The 24,373-nt window shown below is 36.6% G+C and overlaps 2 protein-coding genes across 5 annotated transcripts; one reads left to right on the top strand and one right to left on the bottom strand.

Annotated features, from left to right (window-relative positions):
- The first annotated feature begins 4,207 nt into the window (after positions 1 to 4,207).
- On the top strand, positions 4,208 to 9,101 carry LOC309701838 (contactin-3-like). The gene is made up of 6 exons (XM_082526117.1): positions 4,208 to 4,313; positions 4,632 to 4,691; positions 5,263 to 5,526; positions 6,400 to 6,675; positions 8,313 to 8,555; positions 8,915 to 9,101. The coding sequence occupies exons 1-6, from the start codon at positions 4,283 to 4,285 to the stop codon at positions 9,064 to 9,066; spliced, it is 1,026 nt and encodes a 341-aa protein (XP_082382243.1). The 5' UTR covers positions 4,208 to 4,282; the 3' UTR covers positions 9,067 to 9,101.
- Positions 9,102 to 10,084: 983 nt separating this feature from the next.
- Positions 10,085 to 15,572, bottom strand: LOC309701840 (butyrophilin subfamily 1 member A1-like). 4 transcript variants are annotated; one of them, XM_082526121.1, is made up of 6 exons: positions 15,395 to 15,572; positions 14,867 to 14,966; positions 14,267 to 14,605; positions 13,768 to 14,049; positions 13,363 to 13,488; positions 10,085 to 11,325 (listed from the first exon to the last, which is right to left on the bottom strand). In XM_082526121.1, the coding sequence occupies exons 1-6, from the start codon at positions 15,401 to 15,403 to the stop codon at positions 11,282 to 11,284; spliced, it is 900 nt and encodes a 299-aa protein (XP_082382247.1). In that variant the 5' UTR covers positions 15,404 to 15,572; the 3' UTR covers positions 10,085 to 11,281. The 4 variants fall into 4 exon arrangements, with proteins under 4 accessions (XP_082382247.1, XP_082382248.1, XP_082382246.1 ...); XM_082526122.1 differs by lacking the exon at positions 13,363 to 13,488; XM_082526120.1 differs by lacking the exons at positions 10,085 to 11,325; positions 13,363 to 13,488 and having other exon boundaries at positions 13,495 to 14,049; positions 15,423 to 15,572.
- Positions 15,573 to 24,373: the final 8,801 nt, after the last annotated feature.

Below are 24,373 nucleotides of genomic sequence, written 5' to 3' on the forward strand. Positions count from 1 at the left end.
GAACATTTAAATTAATTAACTTCTAAATTTCATTTCCAGATACAAATTCTGTTTACATATTAAACCCCTTCTTTCTCTTGTGAAAAGAGATGTAATTAAATGATAATGAGGACATATTTTAAAAAAACTAATCTGTGAAAACACAGAACAATTATTTATGGCATAATGATCATTTTGTCTTCTTTTCACCATTTATGTGAAGCAATTATATTGCTCCTTTTAGAAAAAAAGAAGCTACTTGGACCATGTAGGCTAAGTGTGTCTGTTTGGTCATGTTAATGGTCTTAATCTCCTCTACTGAACATAGTTACATCCACAATAAAACTCAAAAAGTAGATTTTTTTTGATTAACTGAAGTTATATTTTCTGTTTCTCAAGTAAACAAGCAAAACTTAATAAATTCATAATAAAATATAAAAATACAAGAAAAAATATTAGAAAAAAATGAACAGCTGTAACTTTAAGAAATACTGGTAGGAGCAGTACTGCCCCTCAGCATCCTAGTGGATGCACCTATGGTATTTCCAGTTCCATTTCACCAGGACTGGAACTCATGGGAGATTTTTAGTACATGCACCTATGATATGAATTTGCCTCTTCGTTCTCAAGATTCTTAGAAAAGTTGACCTCTAAACTTGGCCTTGAGGTCAAGGTCATCCGGATTCAAAGTGGTTTAAGACTTTTAGTAGCCAAAAAAAGGTAAAAAAAAAAAGGTTTAGAACAGTTGTTTGTTTATTTCATAATTAATTTCTGACATGTATGTAATATATGTTTAAAAGCCTTTCTTCTCTGGATAATTAGAAGGGAACAGCAACTGTTAGAAATAAGTTTTTAATAAAGTTTCTTTTCAATATTGATCGCAGTGTATAATCATAATAGTTAATATACTCCTCAATAAAAGGATACAAGCATTATGAAGTGTTAACTAAGAGAGATAGAAAGAGTTGAGTGTTGAAGGTAAATTGTTAAACGCTCACAGAACACAATTTCAGACAGGACAGGCTGCTTAGCCTTGGGTGTATAATAACAGGATGCTCTAGTCAACAAGAAATAGAGACTTCATTGTGTCAGTCAAAGCTTACTTTAACATGAAAATAAAGATCCCTGGTAACAACTGTAAGAGAGTGGTTTTCTCACACAGGACAAGATCCCTGATTGGAGGTTTATGACCGTTGCCATGCAGAAGGACCTTGAGGAGTACAAATCAGGGAGTGCTAAGTGTAAACCACGGCATCCCCCTTAAAATTTATGTTCGTTTTTGTGCCTCTGAGAGTGGGATACAATGTATAAAAACGGCTGTAATTTTGGTATTCAAAAGTATTACTACAATATTCAACTACAGCTGAAAGTCTGCAATTCTATAACACATCCAATGTTTGATTTAAAATCCACTGTGGTGGTGTACAGAGGCGAAAACTACAAAAATGGCATCATTGTCCAAATGCTTTTATATACTGTACACACTGGATAGGTTGCAAGGGCTAGTAGAGGTGTGGTTTATCCATGCAAAACATCAGGTGGAAACTTCCTTTGAAGAAGTGTTCAGCTCCATATTTGTTGTTCTGAGATATATCTCTGAACATTTATTTTCTTCAATATCTGGCATGATAAGGGCAGCAGTTACTGCAGTCACAGCCCTCCGTGGCTCTGTTCAAAGGATATAGGGCTTTGGACTTGACTTAACACAAACGCCTCAATGTGCATTGTGCGAGCATGGCACCATATTGGCAGGCCACGAGTCAAAACAAACACACTGTGTTGGAAGGAAGATTGCTACGAACCATACATAAAAGGATCTCAAAAGAAAAAGGACGGTATAGAGACAAATTGCGTCTGGATGTAAAGAGACAATAAAGGCAAAAAATAGTGTGCATTGGAAATGTGGACCCATATGAAATACGGCCGTGGAGAAGAATCCTGAAGACCAACCGCTATTGACTTGCCATGATCTATTCTCGTACCTTGTCTGTGGAGTCAGGGCATACACGGTGAACCAATTTCGTAATTATAAATCTCTGGAGGCGCACATCCAATTCACCATGGATAGGATACAAGATTTGGTTATTTTTAAGCCTCTACGTTGTGAATACATCGTCATTCAAACAAAGGTAAGTAAGCTTGAGTACTGAGTACCCTGAACATTCAGATTAATTAATAAATTCATTCATGAGGGGAAATTACAGTGAGAACATGCGGAGGCTCTGTTAGATGGATAACATAGTGAGTTCAGTGCATTGATGTGACATTGTCCTGAAGGATTTAGTTATTCTCTATGGTTAAAGAAATTGAACAAATTAATTCATATTTATTATAAATAATCCTAATTATACATCTTGCTTCCTTGTTTGTGTCCTGTGTCACTAAAAATACATTATTTTTTGGTTTTATACATTGATTAATGACCTGCAGAGTCTCCTCATCATATTAGGGGTCCCTAATTGTCACTTAAAGTCAAACTTTATGCTTTCTTCATCTTGACAGTGAATACATCCTTGCATTACATACTTTAGCTTCATTTTTTGCTGGCAGGTTTAAAAAACAAAAAACAAAACAAAACAAAACAAAAAAACAGGCAGATTTAGAATATAACCAGTGATACTATAGATGATAAACTATAGATGGATACATAAAAAGAAAAAAATTGCATGTATGTGCTTACTTTGTTACATTTATGATAAATGGATTTGAAAGTAGATAAAACACATGTCAGCCTTGCTTCATTAAAGTTCTTGTCTTTAAATTAACTTTGTCTGTGTGTTTCAGGTCCTGCACTCTCAAAGACTCAATGAACCAGCATTGCAGCCATTGGTCATTGTGAGCATCACAGGGAAGGTTGAAGCCGACCACTGCACCTGTCACGGCCGGAGTCGCGGAGACCTGCAGCCATGTCACTGCTCTTCTGTTTAAAGTAGAAGTAACAGTGGTGATCTGTGGCACAAGGACTGTTACAGATGAACCTGCATACTGGGTTTTGCAGGGCAATATGACCAAGATACAGCCAGAGGTTGGCCATAAGATAGACTTCTACTGTTTAGCTACCCAAAAAAAAGGCTCTCGATCAAAACATAAACAGACCATTCATTGTGACAGGTAAAAGAAGCTGTCGTCAAAAAAAGAAATTCCACCTGCTACTGTGGAGGAGTTGGATCAACTGATGGGAAAATATTTCTCTGTGTTCTGAGTAACCCATGTTTTATTTAGGGGGTCTAGATTCATGCCTGAAGTGCATTGCCAAGTAAATAATTTGCATTTACTGAAAATGCACTAACTAAGTAACACTGTTCAAATGTTGAATAAAGAAACAAACAAATGTTTTTCCTTTTTTTTAAAATTAAAACCACTTTGTAGAACATCACATCAATGTAGAATCAATGTCATGTATAGTTTACAAATGACAAAATGCTCACATAAAATCATGACAGCATTTATATAATATCACCCACTACTAGCATTCTGTAATTTACTGGCTCTTTTGAAAACCTATCACTACATATACAGCACAAGACTTATTTAACAAGAGCATTTTTCCCTGGTTTCACTACCACACTGGGGCACATGATCACCAAAACACAGCAAACCTTCACCATCTTATCCATAAGGGTCACCTCTTCACCCTCACATGGAATGTCTGAGGTTGAAGCAGAGAAGTTAGAAGATTAATGACGCCATTGTGTTTTCTTTTCCCAACCAAGAGAGTTTGCTTTCGATCTTCTAATATAAAATAAAACACATTATAAAACACAACATTTAAAAAGAAAACAATAAAAAAAATTTAAGTAATTGTAAATGTGGCAATTGGAGCCAGGTGGGCACAATTTTCTCAGTTTTGATTGCTGTCAATGACAAATAAATAAAAGATCCTCTGTTCTAGTTTCTTTGCTAGTGTGGGTTTTTAACTTTTTACCCCCCCCTAAGAGTGTATAGTTGAACCTTAAAAAAAAAAAAAAAAAAGGAGCCACGTTCTGGATTTCCAAACACGGGTGAAAAAAATTGAAAAAAAGAGAGAAATTACCAGAACTAGCACAAAACCGTAGTGCATGATAACAGAATGAAAATGCTTCCACTTAAGTTAAAAGGTTACGAGAATAAAAGTAGGAAATAAGAAAAAGCTCACAAATAAGCAGAGCTGCCATGACAGGCTGCCACACAAGATGGCGCCGGAAATAACAAGACTGTTATTGACTCAAACCTACATATGTGCCAAAATAGTCTGCACAGGAAGTATGAAATAAGTTATGTCTTTCTGTAGACCTGTGATGCTCGGTCAGTCAGGCTAGACAGCATGGAGATGAAAACATTTTTCACCTGTCTGCGTGAGTACTGAGTGTACCTATATTTATTCACCAATAATTCATCAATTAATTATTATTATTTTTTATTCTTAATATATAGTTGTCATATATTATACATAAAAAATGTATCAAAGAAGAATTGTTAGAGATTAAATGTTTACAACATGGGCAATAACTTTCTTTGTGCCTGGAATTATTTAAATTTCATAAAATGGGCTTAAAAAGTGTTTCTTTGGGCCATAATATACATGATATTACAATGATATTACTATGTTAACACATATCTTTGGATCCAAGCATCAACAGCATGACTGATGTACTACTCTCTTTTTCCTCCAGTCCCGAACATGTTCTTGCTTTTGACTGCACACTGTTTTCACAGTTACACTTCAAAAACTGGTGAGAAGTTAAGTTTTACAAAAACAGATGCATATTTGAATTTTGCTGAACTGCTTTGCAAGGCTAATTATTTCTTACTGCTCTAAAGCCACAGTCAAAACCCCTATCACAGCTGAGTATCTTTCATTATCACATGGTTAAAAATTAATTAAAATTTTCAAATAAAAGAAATTTAGTTCATGGACATGTATTTTTTTTTTAAATTCCAAATCATTTAATCATTAAAGTTTCTCAATAAAAAATGGGATTCACTGTTCAAAGTGTTTTAACACAAAATATATGTGTATGGGTATGTATGTAACATGTATTCATTATGAGGTGTTCAATGTTTTGTGTACCCATAAAAAAGTGTCACTAAGTTCTTAAACTTGGGCCGTTCATCTGAAACGGGTAGTCCAAGAATGACTGTTGTTCAAGTGAAACTGCTAATTAGACATTTGATATCAGTAAGTGTATCGAGTGATCAAAAAAATAATGACATAAAAAAATAAAAAAATGTATAACTATATAAGAATTGTGGATAATTAAATAAAAACCTTAATTTCATATGCTCTTTTTTTTCTTTTTTCAGATCCAGATATTCTTACTGTCTTCCCAACCAGACTGCAGTTCTTTGAGTATGAGTCCATCTGTTTTAGCTGTGATGGTTTAAATCACCAGGCTAAATGGAGAGGGGTAAGAAATATTGAAGATTTCATTCCAACATGTACAAATTACACAGTGACGCCAACAGTGAACTGCACCATAAATAATGCTTTTGAAACTGACACTGGAAAATACTGGTGTGAAGATGAAGAAGGATGGAAGAGCAATGCTCTCAGCATCACTGTCACTAGTAAGTTTACAGCATCTAAAGAATTTAATTTAAAAAGACCGACAATATATTCAAGAATGGTGATGGAAGAATAATGAAATCAGAAGTAAATCATCAAATAACCAACTCAATTGTGGCCAGCAAGTGATGATAAAGTGAAGGGCATATTAAAAAATTACAAGTACACATCTCCAATTGTTACATCTTGTAGGATAGCTTTATTGATTATTGAATACAGCTCCCCTTTGCCAAGTTTTACAACTTTATTACTAAATGCAGAAAAATTCAGAAAGATTCTATCAAAATTTAACCGGAACCATAAATTGCTGGTCTGATCAGTTCATTCCCGTACAATAGTATTACATTCATTAAGTGTTGCAGAATTCCAAGACATTTCCTTTAAATATTCAATCTTCCAATTTGAGGCAGTGCTAAAAATGTACTTATTTTGAATAAATTATCCCAATGTTAAGTCAAATTGCACGTTTAGTGAACTTCATTTATTGCATTTATATATATTGTTTGAACGTTATTAGTAAAGTAAGCAGCGTCAATAATCACATTTGGTTATTGACGATGCCCCAGCAATACATATTTGCTTTCTTGTCTGTGATAAATATTGTAAGTGTGATGCCAGTGCAAGAAGGCTTCTTGTGGGGTTTGTAAAGCAGATTAAATTAGACAGACTCTTAAAATACACAAATATTCTGCTTGTAAATGCTGTGAACCTATGAATAACATCTACAACAATTTATTAAACACTGTTTTTTTTTCATTGTACAATTAATAAGTTTGTATTTTGTTACAGCTCCTATTTTAGAACTTGTAGATAGTCTTTTTGTCACTCATGATAACTATCTCTGCTTCAATTTCTCTTTTTTTTTCTTTTTTCAGTTGGTTCTGTGATCCTGGAGAGTCCTGCTGTACCTGTAATGGAGGGGAAAACTATCAACCTGTGCTGTAGAAAGAAGGGAGCTTCTCTAAACCAAATAGCTGATTTCTATAAAAATGACTTAAAAATTGGGACCAGCTATTCTGGGAAAATGACCATCCACAATGTTTCCAAATCTGATGAAGGGCTCTACAAGTGTACCATCTTGGAAGCTGGAGAATCACCAGAAAGCTGGTTGATTGTGCTAAATAAGACTCTGGAAGAACAAAACCAAGAAGGTAATACTTATTATTAATGTTCATCTTCTGTCGTTTATACATTAAACCAGTGGTCCCCAACCCCCAGGCCTGAGACCGGTACCGGTCCGTGAGTCGTTTGGTACCGGGCCGCGAGAGTTAAGGCTCAGGTGTGAAATGTATGGTTTCCAGGGTTTTTATCGGTTTTCAGCGTTATTTTGTTATCGTTTTTATCGTTAACTCGGTTTTTCCTGGGTCTTTTCACGTGTGTTATGAATAAATCTTCTTTTTTTCGGTACAGGTACTAGTTTTATTTTGTTGTATTTATCCGCGACACCTTAAAGGCCGGTCCATGAAAATATTGTCGGGCATAAACCGGTCCGTGGCGCAAAAAAGGTTGGGGACCGCTGCTCTAAACCCTCCTGTTAAGCCTTATCATTTCATGGTTCACATGCAGTAATTTCACTGCAAAACAATTTTGGAAAAAAAATAAAAACAAAAACAAACTCTTCATTGTTTTGTTTTGAGTTTGTTTTGTTTTTGCAAGGAACTATTAGATCCCAGGTGAGTCACAAATAGAAACATTTTAAAGTTACAGCAAATGAAACTGCCAATGAAGATTTCGGCAACGTTCTGATGATTACCCTGAATTTAGAGAGAATTTGAATCATTTTTTTACACTTCTTTTTGTCTTTTTTACACTACTTCATACATACATATCTTACCTATTTAACAAAAGAAAGCACAGCCTTTACCATCTATAAAAATGCTGACTGCATCAAATTCCTAATCCACATAAAAAATTATGGAAAATGCTGTATTACATAATAGATACACTGATAATCTGTCTTGCCTCTTTAAAGATTTTCAGTGTGTTTAGTTTTGGTTTGTGCTGTGTCTCATAGTACCGTGTCACAGTTGTTAATTAAACAGTCATTTTCAGTGTGACGTAAATAGAGGCCAGACTCTCACTCACATGCATTTATATACAGTGAACAGCAAAAGAGTTCAAAAAAGTCAGAGCAGTTGGAAGGTCCAGTTTCCACAGGGCTTAAATTGAGACAATGTCAGTTTTCTCACAGAATCCAGTCAGTCTCACCACTTGATGTCTCATAAACTCCAAATCTTGCACAAAGTGACAGACTGGTGAAAATAACTTCACAATAATTTCAAAAAACTGCAGCAGTAGTGCTTTAGAAACTGCTTTCAGGGAAATGATCCAGAAAAGCCTGAGCCACTGCTGCTTCGTTATGAAGTTGCCAAATGAGATCATCAGGACAGGTGTTTGATCGCTACCAGCTGTCTGACTCTGAAACTCACACACCTGGTGAAAACTCCTTTGCATAGGTCTTCCATAGGCCAGTGCATACACACACACACACAAATGGGGAAAATGGAGACACAGACTTGAAACAGAAGCAGAAGCCAAAAACACAAAGAGAAGACTGAGGGAACAGGAAGAAAACTCATACAGGAAGAAGTCATTGATGACTAGACTGAAGATCTCAAATAATATAGTACAGAACTAACAGGAACAGAAGAAAATCATACACAAGAAAATAAACATAAAACATATAATATAGACACAAGCCCTCTCTTCAAAATAAAAACAATGTGTTGATAAGACTCAGTAAAAGACCCAGTGACTATAAAATATTCATAAACTCTACTTTAATCAGATATCACGGTGACCCTGGAGAGCCCTGCTCATCCTGTGATGGAGGGGGAAACTGTGGTTCTGAGCTGCCTAAACGAGACATCTGCAAACCTTCCAGCTGTCTTCTATAAAGATGGCCTCTTCATTGGGACCAGCTCTGTGGGAAACATGACCATCCACCAAGTCTACATGAGTCATGAAGGACTTTACAAGTGCACAATATCTGGAGTAGGAGAATCATCAGAAAAATGGCTGTCTGTTAGAGGTGACACATAAACATGATTCAAAATATCAAAATAAGGATTTTGTGCTTGATTGTTGTGTCTGTTTAACCATAAATAGCTACTTACAGCACTTATATTGAACTCTTGAGTTGTATTTTGTAATACTGTTGCTTTAAAACATCAGAGAAATTTGGATAAATTGTCTACACATTTGTTGTCTGTCATGGCATACAGTTTAAGCTTTATTTTCTTAAATGACCCTATACATAAAATTAACCCTACCCCTGGGATTACAGTAAGAGAAGTTTAATGTGTCCCAAGAAGACAAAATGGTAAGAAGTAAAAAGAAAAACATGTAAATGAGTTTTGTGTGACATATGATGACGTGGTGTCGTTGCAGGGCTTCCCAGAGAGGCATGTTTTTGTTCGGACCAATTCTTTCACCTCCTCCTCCTTTTGCGGGTCATCCTAACTATTGTGATGGTAGCTCTTCTGATACTGCTTGTGGGACTCCTTCACTGTGGGAAACTCGGACCAAAAAAGAACTCATAGATTGATGAATCAATCATAATCAACAAGAAATCACCATCAAGCACATAAACACTTTTATAAGTTTGGTTACTACAGTTTTACTGTTGTTCTTTTATTTTATTACATTTAATGTATTTTTGTTTGAAATACATTTGCATTGCATTTTGACAATGCGAGAGACTCAAAAATTATTTTATTTCTGCAACTACCTTAAAAAAGAAACAAAAAAAAAAAGACTAACTTGAATATGTGAGTGAATATGACTGTGGCTGTTGATGTTTGCAAAGCAGAATATATATATATATATATATATATATATATATATATATATATATATATATATAGTCACATGCATATTTTTAAAGGTGTGCACTGAGTTCTTGGAGCATGTGTTACCCAAGGTTTTATTTAGTGGCTGCAGCTCATCAAACGCAAACCGCTGAAGTAACAGACACACAAATGACCCTCCTAGACCTAACAAAATGTTTATAGAAAAAGAAAACTCTGTCTTGGTTGATTAATATAGTTTGAGAAAACTAAAAGAATACATATATTTTAGATATATATAATTACTAGTGCTGTCAATAGATTAAAAAAATGAACTAATTAATCACACAATATTCTGTAATTAATCGCGATTAATCGCAATTACTTGATCAATAGCCTGGTTGCATTACATTTTAAATTTAAGCTTGTAACTGACATTTATGCAATATAATGAAGTAAATGCAGAATAAACACAAATAATGTTAAATGCTTAAATTCAAAGATAATTTGAATAGTTTTCTTCAGTCTTTTAACACAGGTTCTCTGTGTGAAATACAACTTTAAAAAAAACCATATACACTAATATTAAGCAAGAATAGACTAATATATAATATATATTAGTGCTGTCAAACAATTCAAATGTTTAATCAGATTCATCACAGGGTTACAGTGGATTCATTTTGAATAATCATGATTAAATATCATTCATTTTTATTCTACATTAGCAAACAGACTTGAGAAAAAAGAAAATATACACACTTAACATGTTTATTGAACATCTTGAACATTCATGTTAACAAAAAACATGTATCCACTCGCTCTCTGTCACTCGAGGAAGCTAATGCTGGTTTAAATGAAATGATCAGTCTGCCTATAGAAATATCATCCATAAATCAGCCAGAATACTGTAGATAGATATTCAAACCTAATGGAGTGGCCTCTGTGCTCTAATGACCATATATGCGATAAAATGCAGTATTCTTAGAATACTGCATTGAACGTGAAATAACTTGTTAATTACTTCCCAGTGATTTGCTTTGGTATGGCTGAGCTGTTAACATAGATTAAAAACACACTGATAACGTAAAGGATGTTTATTAAGGAAATAATGACAACGATGACCAGATGGACTTTCCACTGTGATAGATGTAGAAACTGTCGCACATCTGTCCTAGCCTATAATACATAGTCATAATGTTTTGATTAAAAAACATATTTGGATGAATAAAAGAAAGAATTTTATTAAGTTATTTATTCAACATTGTGCACATCACGACTATTAAACAAAACTGTACAACTAAAAAAAACAGAAAGTTAAAAAAGACACCAAAAGACCAATTAACTTCTCAAAACGATTATTCGTTCTCTGAATTTTTACATTAAAAATCTCTTCATGGTTACCACTTAATGTTTATGATATGGTCTGTATCTTACAGGATGTACTGCCTTTTCGTCCTTATGTATAGCAAATACCAAAGCACATCTAACTGCTTAAATATTTTTCTATATGTATTAGCAAGAAAATAAATCAAAACTCAAATAAACTGCTGTTTAAGCATGCAGTCTACTGAGTGGTGGTTTTTACTTTCATAGTAAATTATATGGAAAAGTATTGAGCCACAGCTCTTACTTTTTGAATTCATGTGTTTTCAATCCCATTGCTACAGATGTGTAAAGTTTGCCTCAAGAAGTATGTCAAGTAATGGGTCGGACGAAACAGCTCAGTGAATTAGACAGAGAAGATTTATGGATGTAGCGAAGGTGGATGTGCAGAAGGTTGGTGTGACAGAGTAGGATAGAGACAGAAATAGATGGACACAGATGATCACTCCCTAAATGGTGCAGCTGAAAGACGAAAGGTTCTGAAATAAACACACTATATGAAAGCATACTGTCACTGATTAATTCTCTTGTCTTCTCTTTTCCAACATCTTATGAGTCTCCATTTCTTCTTTTGGCTCTGCTTGTCTCAGTCTTGTTCCATCTGAGCTACAGCGTGGTTTGTCTGAATTCCTGTGCACAGAGAAAGGATATTTACTTTAGCCATCAGATGAATTCTGATGGCAAAAGAGCCAAATGGGACAGGCCAAAAAAAAAATAAAATAAAATAAAAAAAATAAATAAATAAATAAGTTTGCAGATGACACCAAGGTGACTGGCCTCATCAGTGACAACGATGAGGCCGCCTACAGGGAGGAGATAGATCGTCTGGCTGAGTGGTGCGACACAAACAACCTGCTGCTTAACACCGAGAAGACCAAGGAGCTCATTGTGGACTACAGGAGGAATGCTGACCCACATCCACCCATCTACATTAAAGGGACGGCTGTGGAGCGTGTGAGCAGCTTCAAGTTCCTGGGAGTCCACATCTCCGAGGATCTCACCTGGACGACCAACTGCTCCAAGCGGGTCAAGAAGGCTCACCAGCGCCTCTTCCTCTTGAGGACTCTGAGGAAGAACCACCTGTCCTCAGACATCCTGGTGAACTTCTATTGCTGCACCATCGAGAGCATCCTGACCAACTGTATAACAGTTTGGTACGGGAACTGCTCTGCCTCGGACCGGAAGGCGTTGCAGAGAGTTGTGAAAACTGCCCAGCGCATCGCCGAAGCACCACTTCCTGCCATAAAGGACATCTACAGGAAGCGGTGTCTGAAAAGGGCTGGGAAAATCATCAAAGACCCCAGTCACCCATCACATGGACTCTTCACCCTCCTGCCCTCTGGGAGGCGCTACAGGAGCCTCCGGACTAAGACCACCAGGTACCGGAACAGCTTCTTCCCCAAAGCTGTCAGACTCCTGAACTCTGCCTCCTGACATCTGACCCACATTAAACACATGGACTGAACATACACACGCCCACAATGGACAAAAACAAATAATGGACAACTGTACCCTCATACACACAATAATAACATGGACTGAACCACCACTCACAACCACTAGCACTTTATATAGCCTCTGCAGGAATTATCCACATATTTCACTTATCTTACCTGCACTACTGTATAATTCTGTATAAATAATCATTCTGTACAATACGATAATTTTAATTCTACAACTGTTTATAACTTGCATAGTTCACATTTCTGTATAGTTTTTCATATTTATATCCTGTTCATGGCCTCTACATAGCTTGTACACCACTACAGCCTGCACATACTTATAGTTATAGCATATAATGTACACGGTATGAAGGTACCGTGCACATTATAACATACCCATAATAGGCCCATATTTTGTACCCTCATACCTACAACAGACCCATTTCTGTCTATATTATTGCTAATATATATTGTAATATATCTATATCATGGCTAAAGCACTTCTGGATGGATGCAAACTGCATTTCGTTCCCTTGTACCTGTGACACGACAATAAAGTTGAATTCTATTCTATAAAAAAAAAAAAAAAAAAAAAAAAAAGAGGATATTTACTTTAGATTAGTCTTTACTTTAAACAATGGTTACTTGTATGCTGTGGCATTTGAGCCGCTCCTCATTCTCCAGGTTTTCCTTTGAAAAATACCTTTGGTCTGCCTTTGTGATAAATGCTACTACAACAAAGTATATAAAATGAGTCATTTTGCAAGAGCAGCTTGAGCTGACAGGAGCAATGGTTTATGACAAGAGGAAACAAAGTATTGTAAAGAGGAAGAAACCTCTTTCTTCCTGTATAAGAAAACAGGACATTTGGTGGTGTAATAAATTTGTCAGCCTCTTTTTTTTTTTCACTTTACTGCTTGTTGTTTTAGAAAAAATCTGTTTGGGTTGATAATACACAATCTGGTCATCCACAACGTTAAGACTCACAAAAGACATCTTAAAGTATATTGCATTCAAATGTGATCCTAAGAAGACATGAAAAACTTCTTTAATTGGCCAGTTCTGAGTGGACTGTTTTATTATTGTGTACTACTGCAGCATCATGCTGAGATTTTCTTGATACTAAAGAACAGGTCTGAGTACTCTTATTCATCACTTCACTGTAAATCAATCACTGAGCTGCGAGAAAAAAAACAATTTTTAAATTATTTTGCATACAACTTACTGATCTTTTTCCTTCTCTGTATCCAGCAAACAAAGATCACCAGAACAATGCAGAAAAGTGAAATAACAAAGAGAGTAAGCAGACTGACACAAACTGCAGGATTTGGCGGGGTCGTGAAAAAATAATCTGAAACAGTAAAACAGAAAATAATGAATCACATCCCAATAACACAATCAACAGTTGTATATGTGTATTTGATTTCTTTTTTATATGACCTATATTTTTGCCAATATTTTAAAGAATAAAGACAATAAAAGGGATTTGCTTCAAATATCACCAAAAGCAGGACCAAAAATTGTGTTGCCTTTCTAGTCGCATGTTCTGAGTAAACATTGTGTTTGGACATGACCACACTGTATGGATGTGCATGTTCACTATGTGACCTGAGTTTCATCATGTTTTTACCAGAAATGTGGATGTGTGTCTCTCTGGTCTGGTTGGTGTTCCTCTGTTGGACTCTGCAGGTGATGTTGTTGCTGTGTCTCTTCTCCACAGTCACTCTGCTGCTGACAGTAAAGAGGTCATCAGGACCTCTGAGGGTCTCTGTAGGTCCAGCAGAGAGGTGGTTTCCCTCACCGTCCAACCACAGCAGCTCAGGCTCTGGATACCAGCCTGCAGACTCACATTGTAATGCAACTCCAGTCTTGGCTTTTTGAACACGCAATATTACAGGTAGGGATACAGCCCCTAAGATGAAGCACACAATATTCCTTTGGCAGAGTGCACCATGATTTCATTAAGAGGAACTCCAAATAAGAGATCGATTTGGGTGCACATTTACAGACTTTTTTAATATGAATAGAAACTACTTTTCGGTTATATAATGCTAATGTCTGGCGATACTTTGTATTTGAGTTTAAGCTTAAACCACTTCTTTGATTGATAAATATCAGATATTTCTTACCAACAATGAGCTCCAGTAAAGTTTCACCCATATCTGGAAGGAAGCATCTATATCTTCCCCTATCAGAAAGTCTCACTTTAGACAGATTCAGTGAAATGTCTCCATGCTTTAATTTATGAAGGGATACCGTTGTTCTTCCTTTGTAGGAGGGATTCTTTTTGCTTTCCAGTTCACCACCATCACGCCACACATAAACAAATCTGGGATCCAGCTTGTATTTTGTCCACTCCACCGTCTTGTCTGAGGCACTTATTGAGGAGTTCAAATAGCATGGCAGTATGATGTCATCACCCACTAAAGCAACTATTGGGTGAGATGAACCAATTACCTGAATGGTACCTGAGACAGGAGAAAGAAAAATAATAATTTTTTTTTTTGGTTTAGAGACTGTAGAGTTACAGTTGGGTGACAGAAAGTGTGCGATCATGAATAGTTATCTTTGAAGATTTAAAATTAAATATGAGAACAGTGGAATGTGATAACAGTGGCCTGGTAGCCACTGCTTTGCAAATGAAACGAATCTAAAAACTGCGACTGACATTCATATTTGCCTTTACAAACAAAATGCTTCAAGATAACTTTGTGGATTCATTTAGTTACCTTTAGTAAAGGAAGAAGGTAGTTGGGCAAACACCATCAATAACAGCACCAAATGGGTGTTTAAAGCAGAATTCATTCTACAGAAAACACATTCTGGATTCTGAAAAACAAATAAATTCCTTTTTTTAAATTTTAGAAATAGGCAAATATTTATTTCAGAAAAGGGATATTATATATATATATATATATATATATATATATATATATATATATATATATATATATATATATATATATATATATATATATATATATATATATATATATATATCAAAGCATTTCTGATAAGGATATTTAACCCTTTATGTAATTAGAATTTACACCATGTCACAGTTTGGCTGAGGCAGACTGTATGTATAGTAAAAAAAAGGACTGAAGTGCAGACCAAAACAGAATGTGAAACGTAACGTGGATTAACAAAAAACGAGCCATTTATTAAGGCTGGCAAAAATAGATACAAACAAACGGCATGTGTGAAACTAAAGAATAACCTTAACTGGGTGAACTAAAATTAAAACATGAAAAAACCTTGAACATGAAGACCTTGCATGGATACCTGGAAACACGACGTGGACTAGCAAACAACCTGACAAGTAATGACTGGAAACACACGGACTAAATACATACAGGAGGATAATGAGGGAAGTGGGAACACATGGGGAAAAGAAACAGCTGACACAGAACAACATCACAGGGGAACCGTAAAACTAAACACAACACAGGAACACAGGACCTCTTCAAAATAAAACAGGAAACATGATGAAACGCAGACATGACAACATGAACTTGACAACAAAAGACATGAAACACATAAAGGACAAAGGGGGACTTAACACAGGGGTTGAAAACACAAGGGGGAAGTTAAAAAACAAATGAACTTAGAAAACCCAGTGAACTTAAACATAAACCATAAACCTCCAAATAAACTTAAACTCAAAACGCCTGGTCAAAAGACCCAGGATCGTGACACACCATTGGGTTGTTAGAAACAAGAAAATAGTTTAGCCATGTTTATATACAACTATGCAGCTTAAAGCTTGAAAAACTATCTTAAAGTGTTTCATCCATCTTAATCTATCTGAATATAGCATTTTACAACTATTAAGTAACTTTTACTGCATTCCATATACAGTGTCCTATATACATCCATGTGTGCTTACTTGCAATTGTTTGACAGATCAGACACAAATTTTGAGTTGGGCAAAAGTTGGTAAAATTTGGTTGCTACAAATTATAATGTTTAGTTAGAAATGAACAGTTACTTACCCACTGCAGTCCTTCCAGAGTCCTTCTTTCAACTACATCACTTTTTGCAGTTGGTTTAGTTTAAGATAACCACGCATATTTGCATGTAACCATGACACAGTAAAATAATGTAGAAGCATCACCTTCAAGTTAAAATGTAACCATTAAACCGGATACTAACTTTAGCTTTTGTTATATTCTCTCAGACTTATAAATACAAAATTTACAAATGCAGAATACACAATATCCAAATTTAGGGATGAAAAAAAAACATATTATAGATCTAAGTGTACATGTCAATAAATGAGCTCAAACAGAATAAGTCTTACAGTAAGACCATATCCATATAGTTCAAATGGCAAATGCTTTGAATTTTTAATTTTATTTATTTACAAAGTTAGAATATAAAGTTGTTAAAATGCTTTTGAATTGTCCTGTCCAAACTGATATGGGTGACATTAATTTGTAAGTGACTGATGAATAAATGTGTACTTTAGGCATACATACAGTTCAAAAAAGCAGCAAAGCAAAGAAGTCGTGCACCATTTAAAATCATGTTTAGCAACCAGTTTCACAGTTGTCATTTTAGTAGGAACCCCAGAAAGACTGTTGTTAAACACTATGCCCTGTAGAGGTCACTGGATCATTTTGTATGTTATTAACAGCACGAATCCACTGTGAGCTATAATGTATGAGCTATGACAACCAAGTGACATGATATGATTTGCAATTACACATTGAATTCAGTACTAAAGGATTATGATGCTTTAGTTAGTTTGTAGTACTTCAGCCCTTTAAAGGCCTACTGAGGTGATTTTGGGCTGAACAGGTATAAGTACGAGATCCAACCACAGGATAAGGCCTCATAAGTAGAAAGATAACGCCTCTATACTTCAGCAGTCAAACAGGAAGAAGTGGTCTTCAGTTATGCTAAACACTTTATTGGTCTGAAATTCTGTCAGCAAGACAACATGGAGGTTCCACTTTTCTGTGTTCGACTGTGTAAGTATTGAGTTTGTTATACGTTCCAGTTTTCCTTTAGCTGAGGGAAAAGTCAGTGTCATGAAAACCTGAGTTATGTTTACAGAAGGAAGCATCAGTGATATTGAAAACATTTAAATTAAAATACAAAAATTTAAATTACTCGGCGGATTCGCCAAACTGTTGTTCCAAAGTATATAACAACTTATGCCTACTAAATTTTACAGGCGTGCTAAAGCTGGTTTTATCTCCAATACCTTCAATTTTCCTAAAACTATTAAAATATCCACAAGAAAATAGTCAGCAATGTAGAGTAGTATGATTTTACCTGACTTTACAAACTTGACAAAAAGCATTTGATATAATTTTTGTTTGTTTTTTATTCATTTTATTTGGAGTTCAGGGGGTGCAGCTGCTTTTTCATGCATGTTATCTAGAAGCTGTAATTATTTCTGGTGGTATTAAATGTAAAGTTTCACCAGAAGAGTTTCAGTATTCCTTCGCATTAATTTTACAAGTATCAGAATCTCCAAATGTGAGCTAAACTCTAATTTTTCTAGAAAAAAAAAAGGCATTTAGATGATTTTGGTGAAGACTCCTGTCTATTGCAGCATTGAGACTAAATGCAAAGCAGAGTATGATAGCACATAAAGTCTGATATGAAGGGATGCAAATTTGTGTGGTGAGCACATTGTCAGAAATGCTAGTCAAGACCTTTGCAAAGTTTCCACACCACACACTGTCTCTATATTCATATTACTATACTCGTTCAATCTTTTTTAATGTTAGTGTTTCAGCCTGAGAAACTATCTGCACTATAACCACGATACTGCCAGAGCTGTGTGAAAAGAGGCTCTGAAATTGCTTTAGTAACAACTATTCAATGACTACCAGGGTCATGACTTTTTAAATCCTGTAGAGTCTAAAATTTAAATATGTCTTAATATATATCAAAGTACAAGTGTAAAGAAAGACAAGAATAAAGATTCAGTAAGGTAATACTAGTAGTTATCCATCCTACTCCACTTATCCAACTCAGGGTCATAGGGGTGCTGGAGCCTGTCCCAGCTGTCTTAGGACAAAAAACAAAGTACACCCTGGACAAGTCGCCAGTCTGTCGCAGAGCTAACAAAGAGAGACAGACAACCATTCACATTCATGCCTATATGCAATTTAAAATCACCAGTTAACCTAGCCCCACTAACTACATGTGTTTGTACTGTGGAATGAAGCCGGAGTACCTGGAAAGAATCCACACAAACACAGACAACAAGCAAACTCCACACAGAAAGGCCCTGGCCTGATGATGGAACTGAACTCAGGCAACAGTGCTAACCACTGCATCACTGTGCTGCAATACTAATTATCTATTCATTATTTTCATTTATTAATATTAGTTTAACAAATCCATCCATCCATGTGTATCCGGGTCAAGGACATCAGTCTAAGCGAGCAACACCTCCTTTTCCTAAACCATTTCCTCTAGTTCCAAAACCAGCTATGGAACATGATTGCTACAGTATGACTGAAACATCTCATCTATCTACCTCATCTAGATGCACTGATATGATCAGCTTAATAAATATATTTATACTTTAAATTTTATACGAGTGGTTCCGAAAGTGTGGGCGGTGCCTGCAGGTGGGCTGTGGAGGTACTGCAGGTGCTTACTGTTAAAACAGTATAAAAAAATAATCTATTGTTACTTATTTAACATAAGCCATAGCATAAGATTTTTTTTTCCCTTTTTCTGATTCCTAGCAAAGAATATATTCAAAATGCCCTCCAAAGTGTAACAAAGCCACAACATCATCTTACTGAAGGGATCAAATTGAGTTTTCCTTATCACTTATTTTTAATGCATTTTTTTTTCGTTTTTTCTTCAGTGATAAATATGTGGCTGCTGCTGGTGACACAAGTTTGGGATGTTTGTGATGCTCAAAGAGTTTGTAAGTGAAAATAAATGTAATTATTTTGCATGAATAACATTAGCCGGGATTGTGGGTTTTGGTTTGACAATTTTCACTTGGTGCATATTTAATGGTCCTGTCTCCCTCGTTGTTGTTCAATGCAGCTTTTCCTCATGTTGTTCCAAACACTTCTCAGCACTATGAATACAGCACATTGTCTTTTAACTGTAAGGAGTTTGACGTGTCTCCTGGATGGAGACTAATGAGGAAGGTGCCAACCGAAAGTACAGCATGTGGGACTAGTTGGGGAGTTTTCAGTGGGTACATTTGCATCTTCAAACATGTTTTTATGGGAGACAGTGGGCAGTACTGGTGTGAGAGCAGAGATGGAAAGAAAAGCAACACTGTCAACATCACCATTACACGTAAGTTTACTGTACCTGCGTTCACTAACATGCATATTTAAAGGATAGAATAGAATAGTCCTTTGTCATTGTAAATGTACAACGAAATTCTGAGTGCTTCACACCAACTATGTTGGAATAAAATATTAATAAAATATATTGCTGAATAAATTACTGAATTGGATTGCAAAAAGTATATTCTTATTAGTACACCACTAAGCAGAAGGCTTGTTGAGAAATCTGCTAAACGTTCTGATTATTATGTGATATCTGTTAAATGCTTGTAAGTGACATAATTGAATGCTGGTAATAGTATTTTTCCTCTGCCCACAAAAGTGCTCAAAACCTATAAATTACATGACAAAGGATTATGTCTTTCAAACACACGATTTCCCAGGGTGCTGTAGTAATTATACCATATGTTATAATTATACTAGCTGGTCCTGTGATCCTGGAAAGTCCTTTACTTCCTGTGATGTGAGTCTGCGCTGTAAAAACAAGACAGCTTCTACCAATGCGTCTACTTCCATATCCTTCTATAAAAATGGCCTCTTTATCAAAAACATCTCCACCAGCACTTTGATCATCCACAATATCAACAAGTCTCATGAAGGACTCTACAAGTGCAAAATCTCAGGAGTTGGAGAATCACCTGAGAGCTGGCTGGCTGTCAGAAGCAGAGACAACACAGGTGAGAGCACTTTTTTTTGGATGTATTTTTTAGAGGCATTTTAGATGTGAGACTTAAACTGTATATAAAATAAGTACTTACTGCCCTCATTGAATGTCAATATCAAGATAGATAAACAGTTCTTCAAAATGAGATTTTGTCTCTCTAAAACTGCAAAACACGAGAAATGGCATAAATTGTGGTCTTTTATATTACACAACATAGTTTAAAACCTTATCTCAATGTCAGGTTAACATAACTGTCAGAAAATAGTAAAAAAAGTTGGCTTTTTTTCCAGTCACTAAATGCTAACACATTATGGAAATTCCTATTCCTGTCATCAGCATTTGCAGCCTGACAACATGACAGTCCAAAAATCTACTTTATGTCCCTTATTTAACATAAACTCATAGTATGCTAGAGGCATATATTCTCCATGCTTTAAGAGAAAATAACTTTAGAACTTTTAATCTGCCCACTGCTGCCATTCTAATTCTTATTGTTTTAACTGCACACACTTGGGTTAACAAGCCCAGCTCCTTCCCCTAGTGGGGTGGTGGAGCTACTACACACCAGCAGTGACAGCACAACATAGCTTCTGGGTCTGGGCCCTGTTTCAGGAAGCCGGTTTGGAAAACTCAGAGTGAAAAACGACACTCACGGTTGAGTAACCCCGAACTGTCCAACTCGGAATATTCCGTTTCAGAAAGGCTGATAACAATTAGTTCAGTCAACGCGGAGTTGCTTTAACCCCAAGTGAAGCGCGCGGACGAGGATACATAAAGCCCTGATAAGCGGAGCACAGATTAAGCGAGTCACCATGGAGACGGAGGGAAAGAAGGCGCGGTCAATGTATTTCACAGCGCTTGAGGCCGAAATTCTGATGGCAGCATATGCCGATAACATGCAAATTCCGCGGAAAAAAGTAACACAGCCACAGCTGCAAAAGCATGCATGGCAAAACATAGCCGACAGAGTCAATGCGTGAGTGTTAATTTAAACATTGATCGAGGGATTTCCACCCATTTAACACGTTATTTTATCATATGTTATTTTATTTGTTATTTTATACATTTTATTTTGTGATGTGATGTGAGCGCAGGTGCAACCCAACAGGCCCCAAACGTGCCTGGCAGCAAGTAAAAATGAAATATAAAAATATAGTCCAAACAGGTAAGGTGTAATTGTATTATGAGCCATAGTGCTTGGTCTGTTTGTCCCATGTAAATCAATTGCAGTTAGAGGCTACATTAATTTTCTTTCTGTAAGCACTTATTGAAATTATCTGAGCACATTACAAGTACATATTTGCTTACTCTGTATGCTCAAATGTGGCCCGTTATAGCCAACAGAAAAAAAGCGGAGGCCCGAAAAACAGGTGGGGGTCCTCCACCACCACCACTCACAGAGGCTGAGCAGTTGGCCCTCAGAAAAAACAGTGGGCGCCCTGTGGCCGAAGGCATCTCTGCGGGGACATCCTCTGAGGCAATAACCCCGCAAGACACAAGTGCCTACATAAGGGGTAAATTCAAAATAATACATGATGTGCATACATCCTTTCTTCACAGTCACCTTTGCAGTGCGACACATTCATTTGATAAACTCTTTACCATAATGAATTATTTTGTAGTGAAGTTATTTTCCGACTGATTTTGCCTTCCCTCAGGCTTGGTTGTCTTTGAGAGCATAATGACAATGAAGTGTAAGGTGCTTGGTATGTTTGTTAATTGCCATTTGGTCCCTTGTAAGTTATAAGTGACCTGTATAAACCTCATATTCTATCAGTTGATGGTGATGGTGTACTGCATCTGGTGCAGCCTCCTGTTGAGCCAGACCAACATGCAGTTGTGAGTAATACTCCACAGATTATATGAGTTTACAGTAGAACAGCAATGTTGTCTATTTCTTTACTACAGGAAAATAATGAAGAAACATTGACAGCTGTTACAGAGGAGGAAGCAACAGAGACACTTTATGAGGTTTACATCTTTTAATACTTTGTGTACAGGAAATACAGGCGACCAATAAAGCCAGTTGAACAAAAAATCTGTTTATTCTTCTTTCAACATGTTGAGGTGATGGGTCAAAAGAAATGATTGTGACATATGGTGTCTCTGACTGCTCTTCCATCTTGTATGTCCGTGGGAGGGTCAGGATGTTCATGGTTTGGATCACTGCTGATGTTTGGTTCAGAAGGACAGTGTTCTCCTCTAATTGTGGCAATGTTGTGAAGAATCACACATGCCACAATAATGTCACATGCCCTTTCTGGGGTGACCCTGAGTCTTTGCAGGCACTGGAACCGGGCCTTAAGCATTCCGATAGTCATTTCAATTCTGGCTCTTGTCCTGCAATTAGCCAGATTATATCGCTGCTGTGGGCCCGGTTCAGGGTCAGGGTAAGGGGTAAGCAAATAGGGTAAACATGGATACCCCCTATCACCAAGCAAGTAGCCAGTGAACTCTCCTAAGACAGAAGGATACACTTCAGTTCAAATGTCCCTGAAGCAATTGGTCTTTATATATTTTAAAGTATTCTCAACTCACCATGTCCAAATTTTGTGCTCAGTGTACATTCACGGAATATTTGTGAGTCATGGACAGAGCCTGGCCACTTGGCTTCCACATTTGTGATAATGTTGGCAGCATCACATATGATCTTCACAGTGCAGAGAACACAAATTAGCATCCATTACTATAATGAAATAATTTGTTAGTTTGACATGCTACAGGGAACTATGTACCTGTACATTAATGCTGTGGAAAGACTTCCTGTTCACATAGTCTCCTTCATTTACTGAAGGAGCAATGATTGGAATGTGAGTGCCATCTGTACAGCCAATCACGCCTGGGAACCCTGAAAATAAATGTGCAATTTAAGTAGTAGTCCAAGTATCACCACATCATACATTAAGTTTTGTTCATCCTGATACCTGCAATTTTGTGGCATCCCTCTTTGATAAATCTTGTGGGTCTATGACCGGGGAACACCACAAACGAGTACAGGAGACGTTTCAGTGCAACTGTAACATTCCTGACTGCTCGACAGACGGTAGCCTTGGAAACGTGCTCAGCGTCACCAATATTATACAGAAAGCTCCCGTTTGCAAGAAACCGAAGTGCAATACAAATAATATGCAATGAACTGAGAGCATGTCCGCGATGTGTCACATGCGTAATATATGGCCTGAGGATGTTATTCAAATAAATTATAGATTGTGCTGAGAAACGGTAACGTTCGCACAGAAAATCATCAGGAAATGATAAAATGTCCAAACGCGCTCTGATCACTCTCTCCCGGCGGAGAGCTCTGCGGAGAATTTGGGCTTCACGATCTACTGGCTCTTCAAGGAAGTGGCACGCCATGTCCGACACTTCCTACTGTCAGGTTTCCGACAAAGGGGCGGAGACAGTCAGGGTTAGTTGTAGTAAACCTGCTAGGGGGCAGGTTAGCTTCACGGCGTGTGTCGTCATAGTGACTCACTGAGGCTTCATCTGAACTCGCTTTGTGAAACCGAAAACCCAGAGTTTTCGTTAACTCAGGGTATACTTACTCAGTTTTTCCACTAAACCGGCTTCCTGAAACAGGGCCCTGGAAAGAGATGCAGAAGAGCCTTTGAAGAGCCAATAGTCATGTCCTATTGGCTACACAAATGTTAAGGCCATCTTTGGAAAAACAAAACAACAACAACAAAAACAAACAAACACAAAATTGGACATTTTGGAAATATTAAGTACGAGTGTTGTTGTTTTTACAGATTATCACATGGTGACGCTCCTTTGTTATGATCAGCTTCCTGTTCTCCTCTACCTCCTCATAAGGACTGTTGGCACAGTTTTATGGGTCGCTCTGCTGCTGTTAGTATTAAGAGAAGGTCAGCCTTGGAACAACTGAGGAAGAAAATGTCCACAAGTGCAAATTGCAAAGGGAATAACAACTGTTGCATCAATGTATAGAATTTTCAAAAAGTAGAGGGAAGGAAAACATTTTTTGTTGTCACCAAGGTTCTGTAGCAAGACAATTTTTTTTTCTAAGAACATATTAATTAGTCTATTGATGCTTGGTGAGAAAGTCTTAATCAGTCAATACCGTAATGTGATTTCCCCCCCGTCTATATGATATATTACAATAAAAGCCTTTGAAAGTTATTTCTACCGATAAGTGGGGGGGGGGGGGGGAGTGTACCTCTAGTTATCAAAGTCATAAACTGGCACTCCCTTCAATGTCCAGTGTGGAATTAAAGACATTATTTTACTGTTACTATTCATAATCATCATAATTAATTTTGTAGTCATTA

The sequence above is a fragment of the Aulonocara stuartgranti genome, assembly GCF_965226115.1.
Source record: "Aulonocara stuartgranti genome assembly, chromosome: 3".
Classification (NCBI taxonomy): Eukaryota; Metazoa; Chordata; class Actinopteri; order Cichliformes; family Cichlidae; genus Aulonocara; species Aulonocara stuartgranti.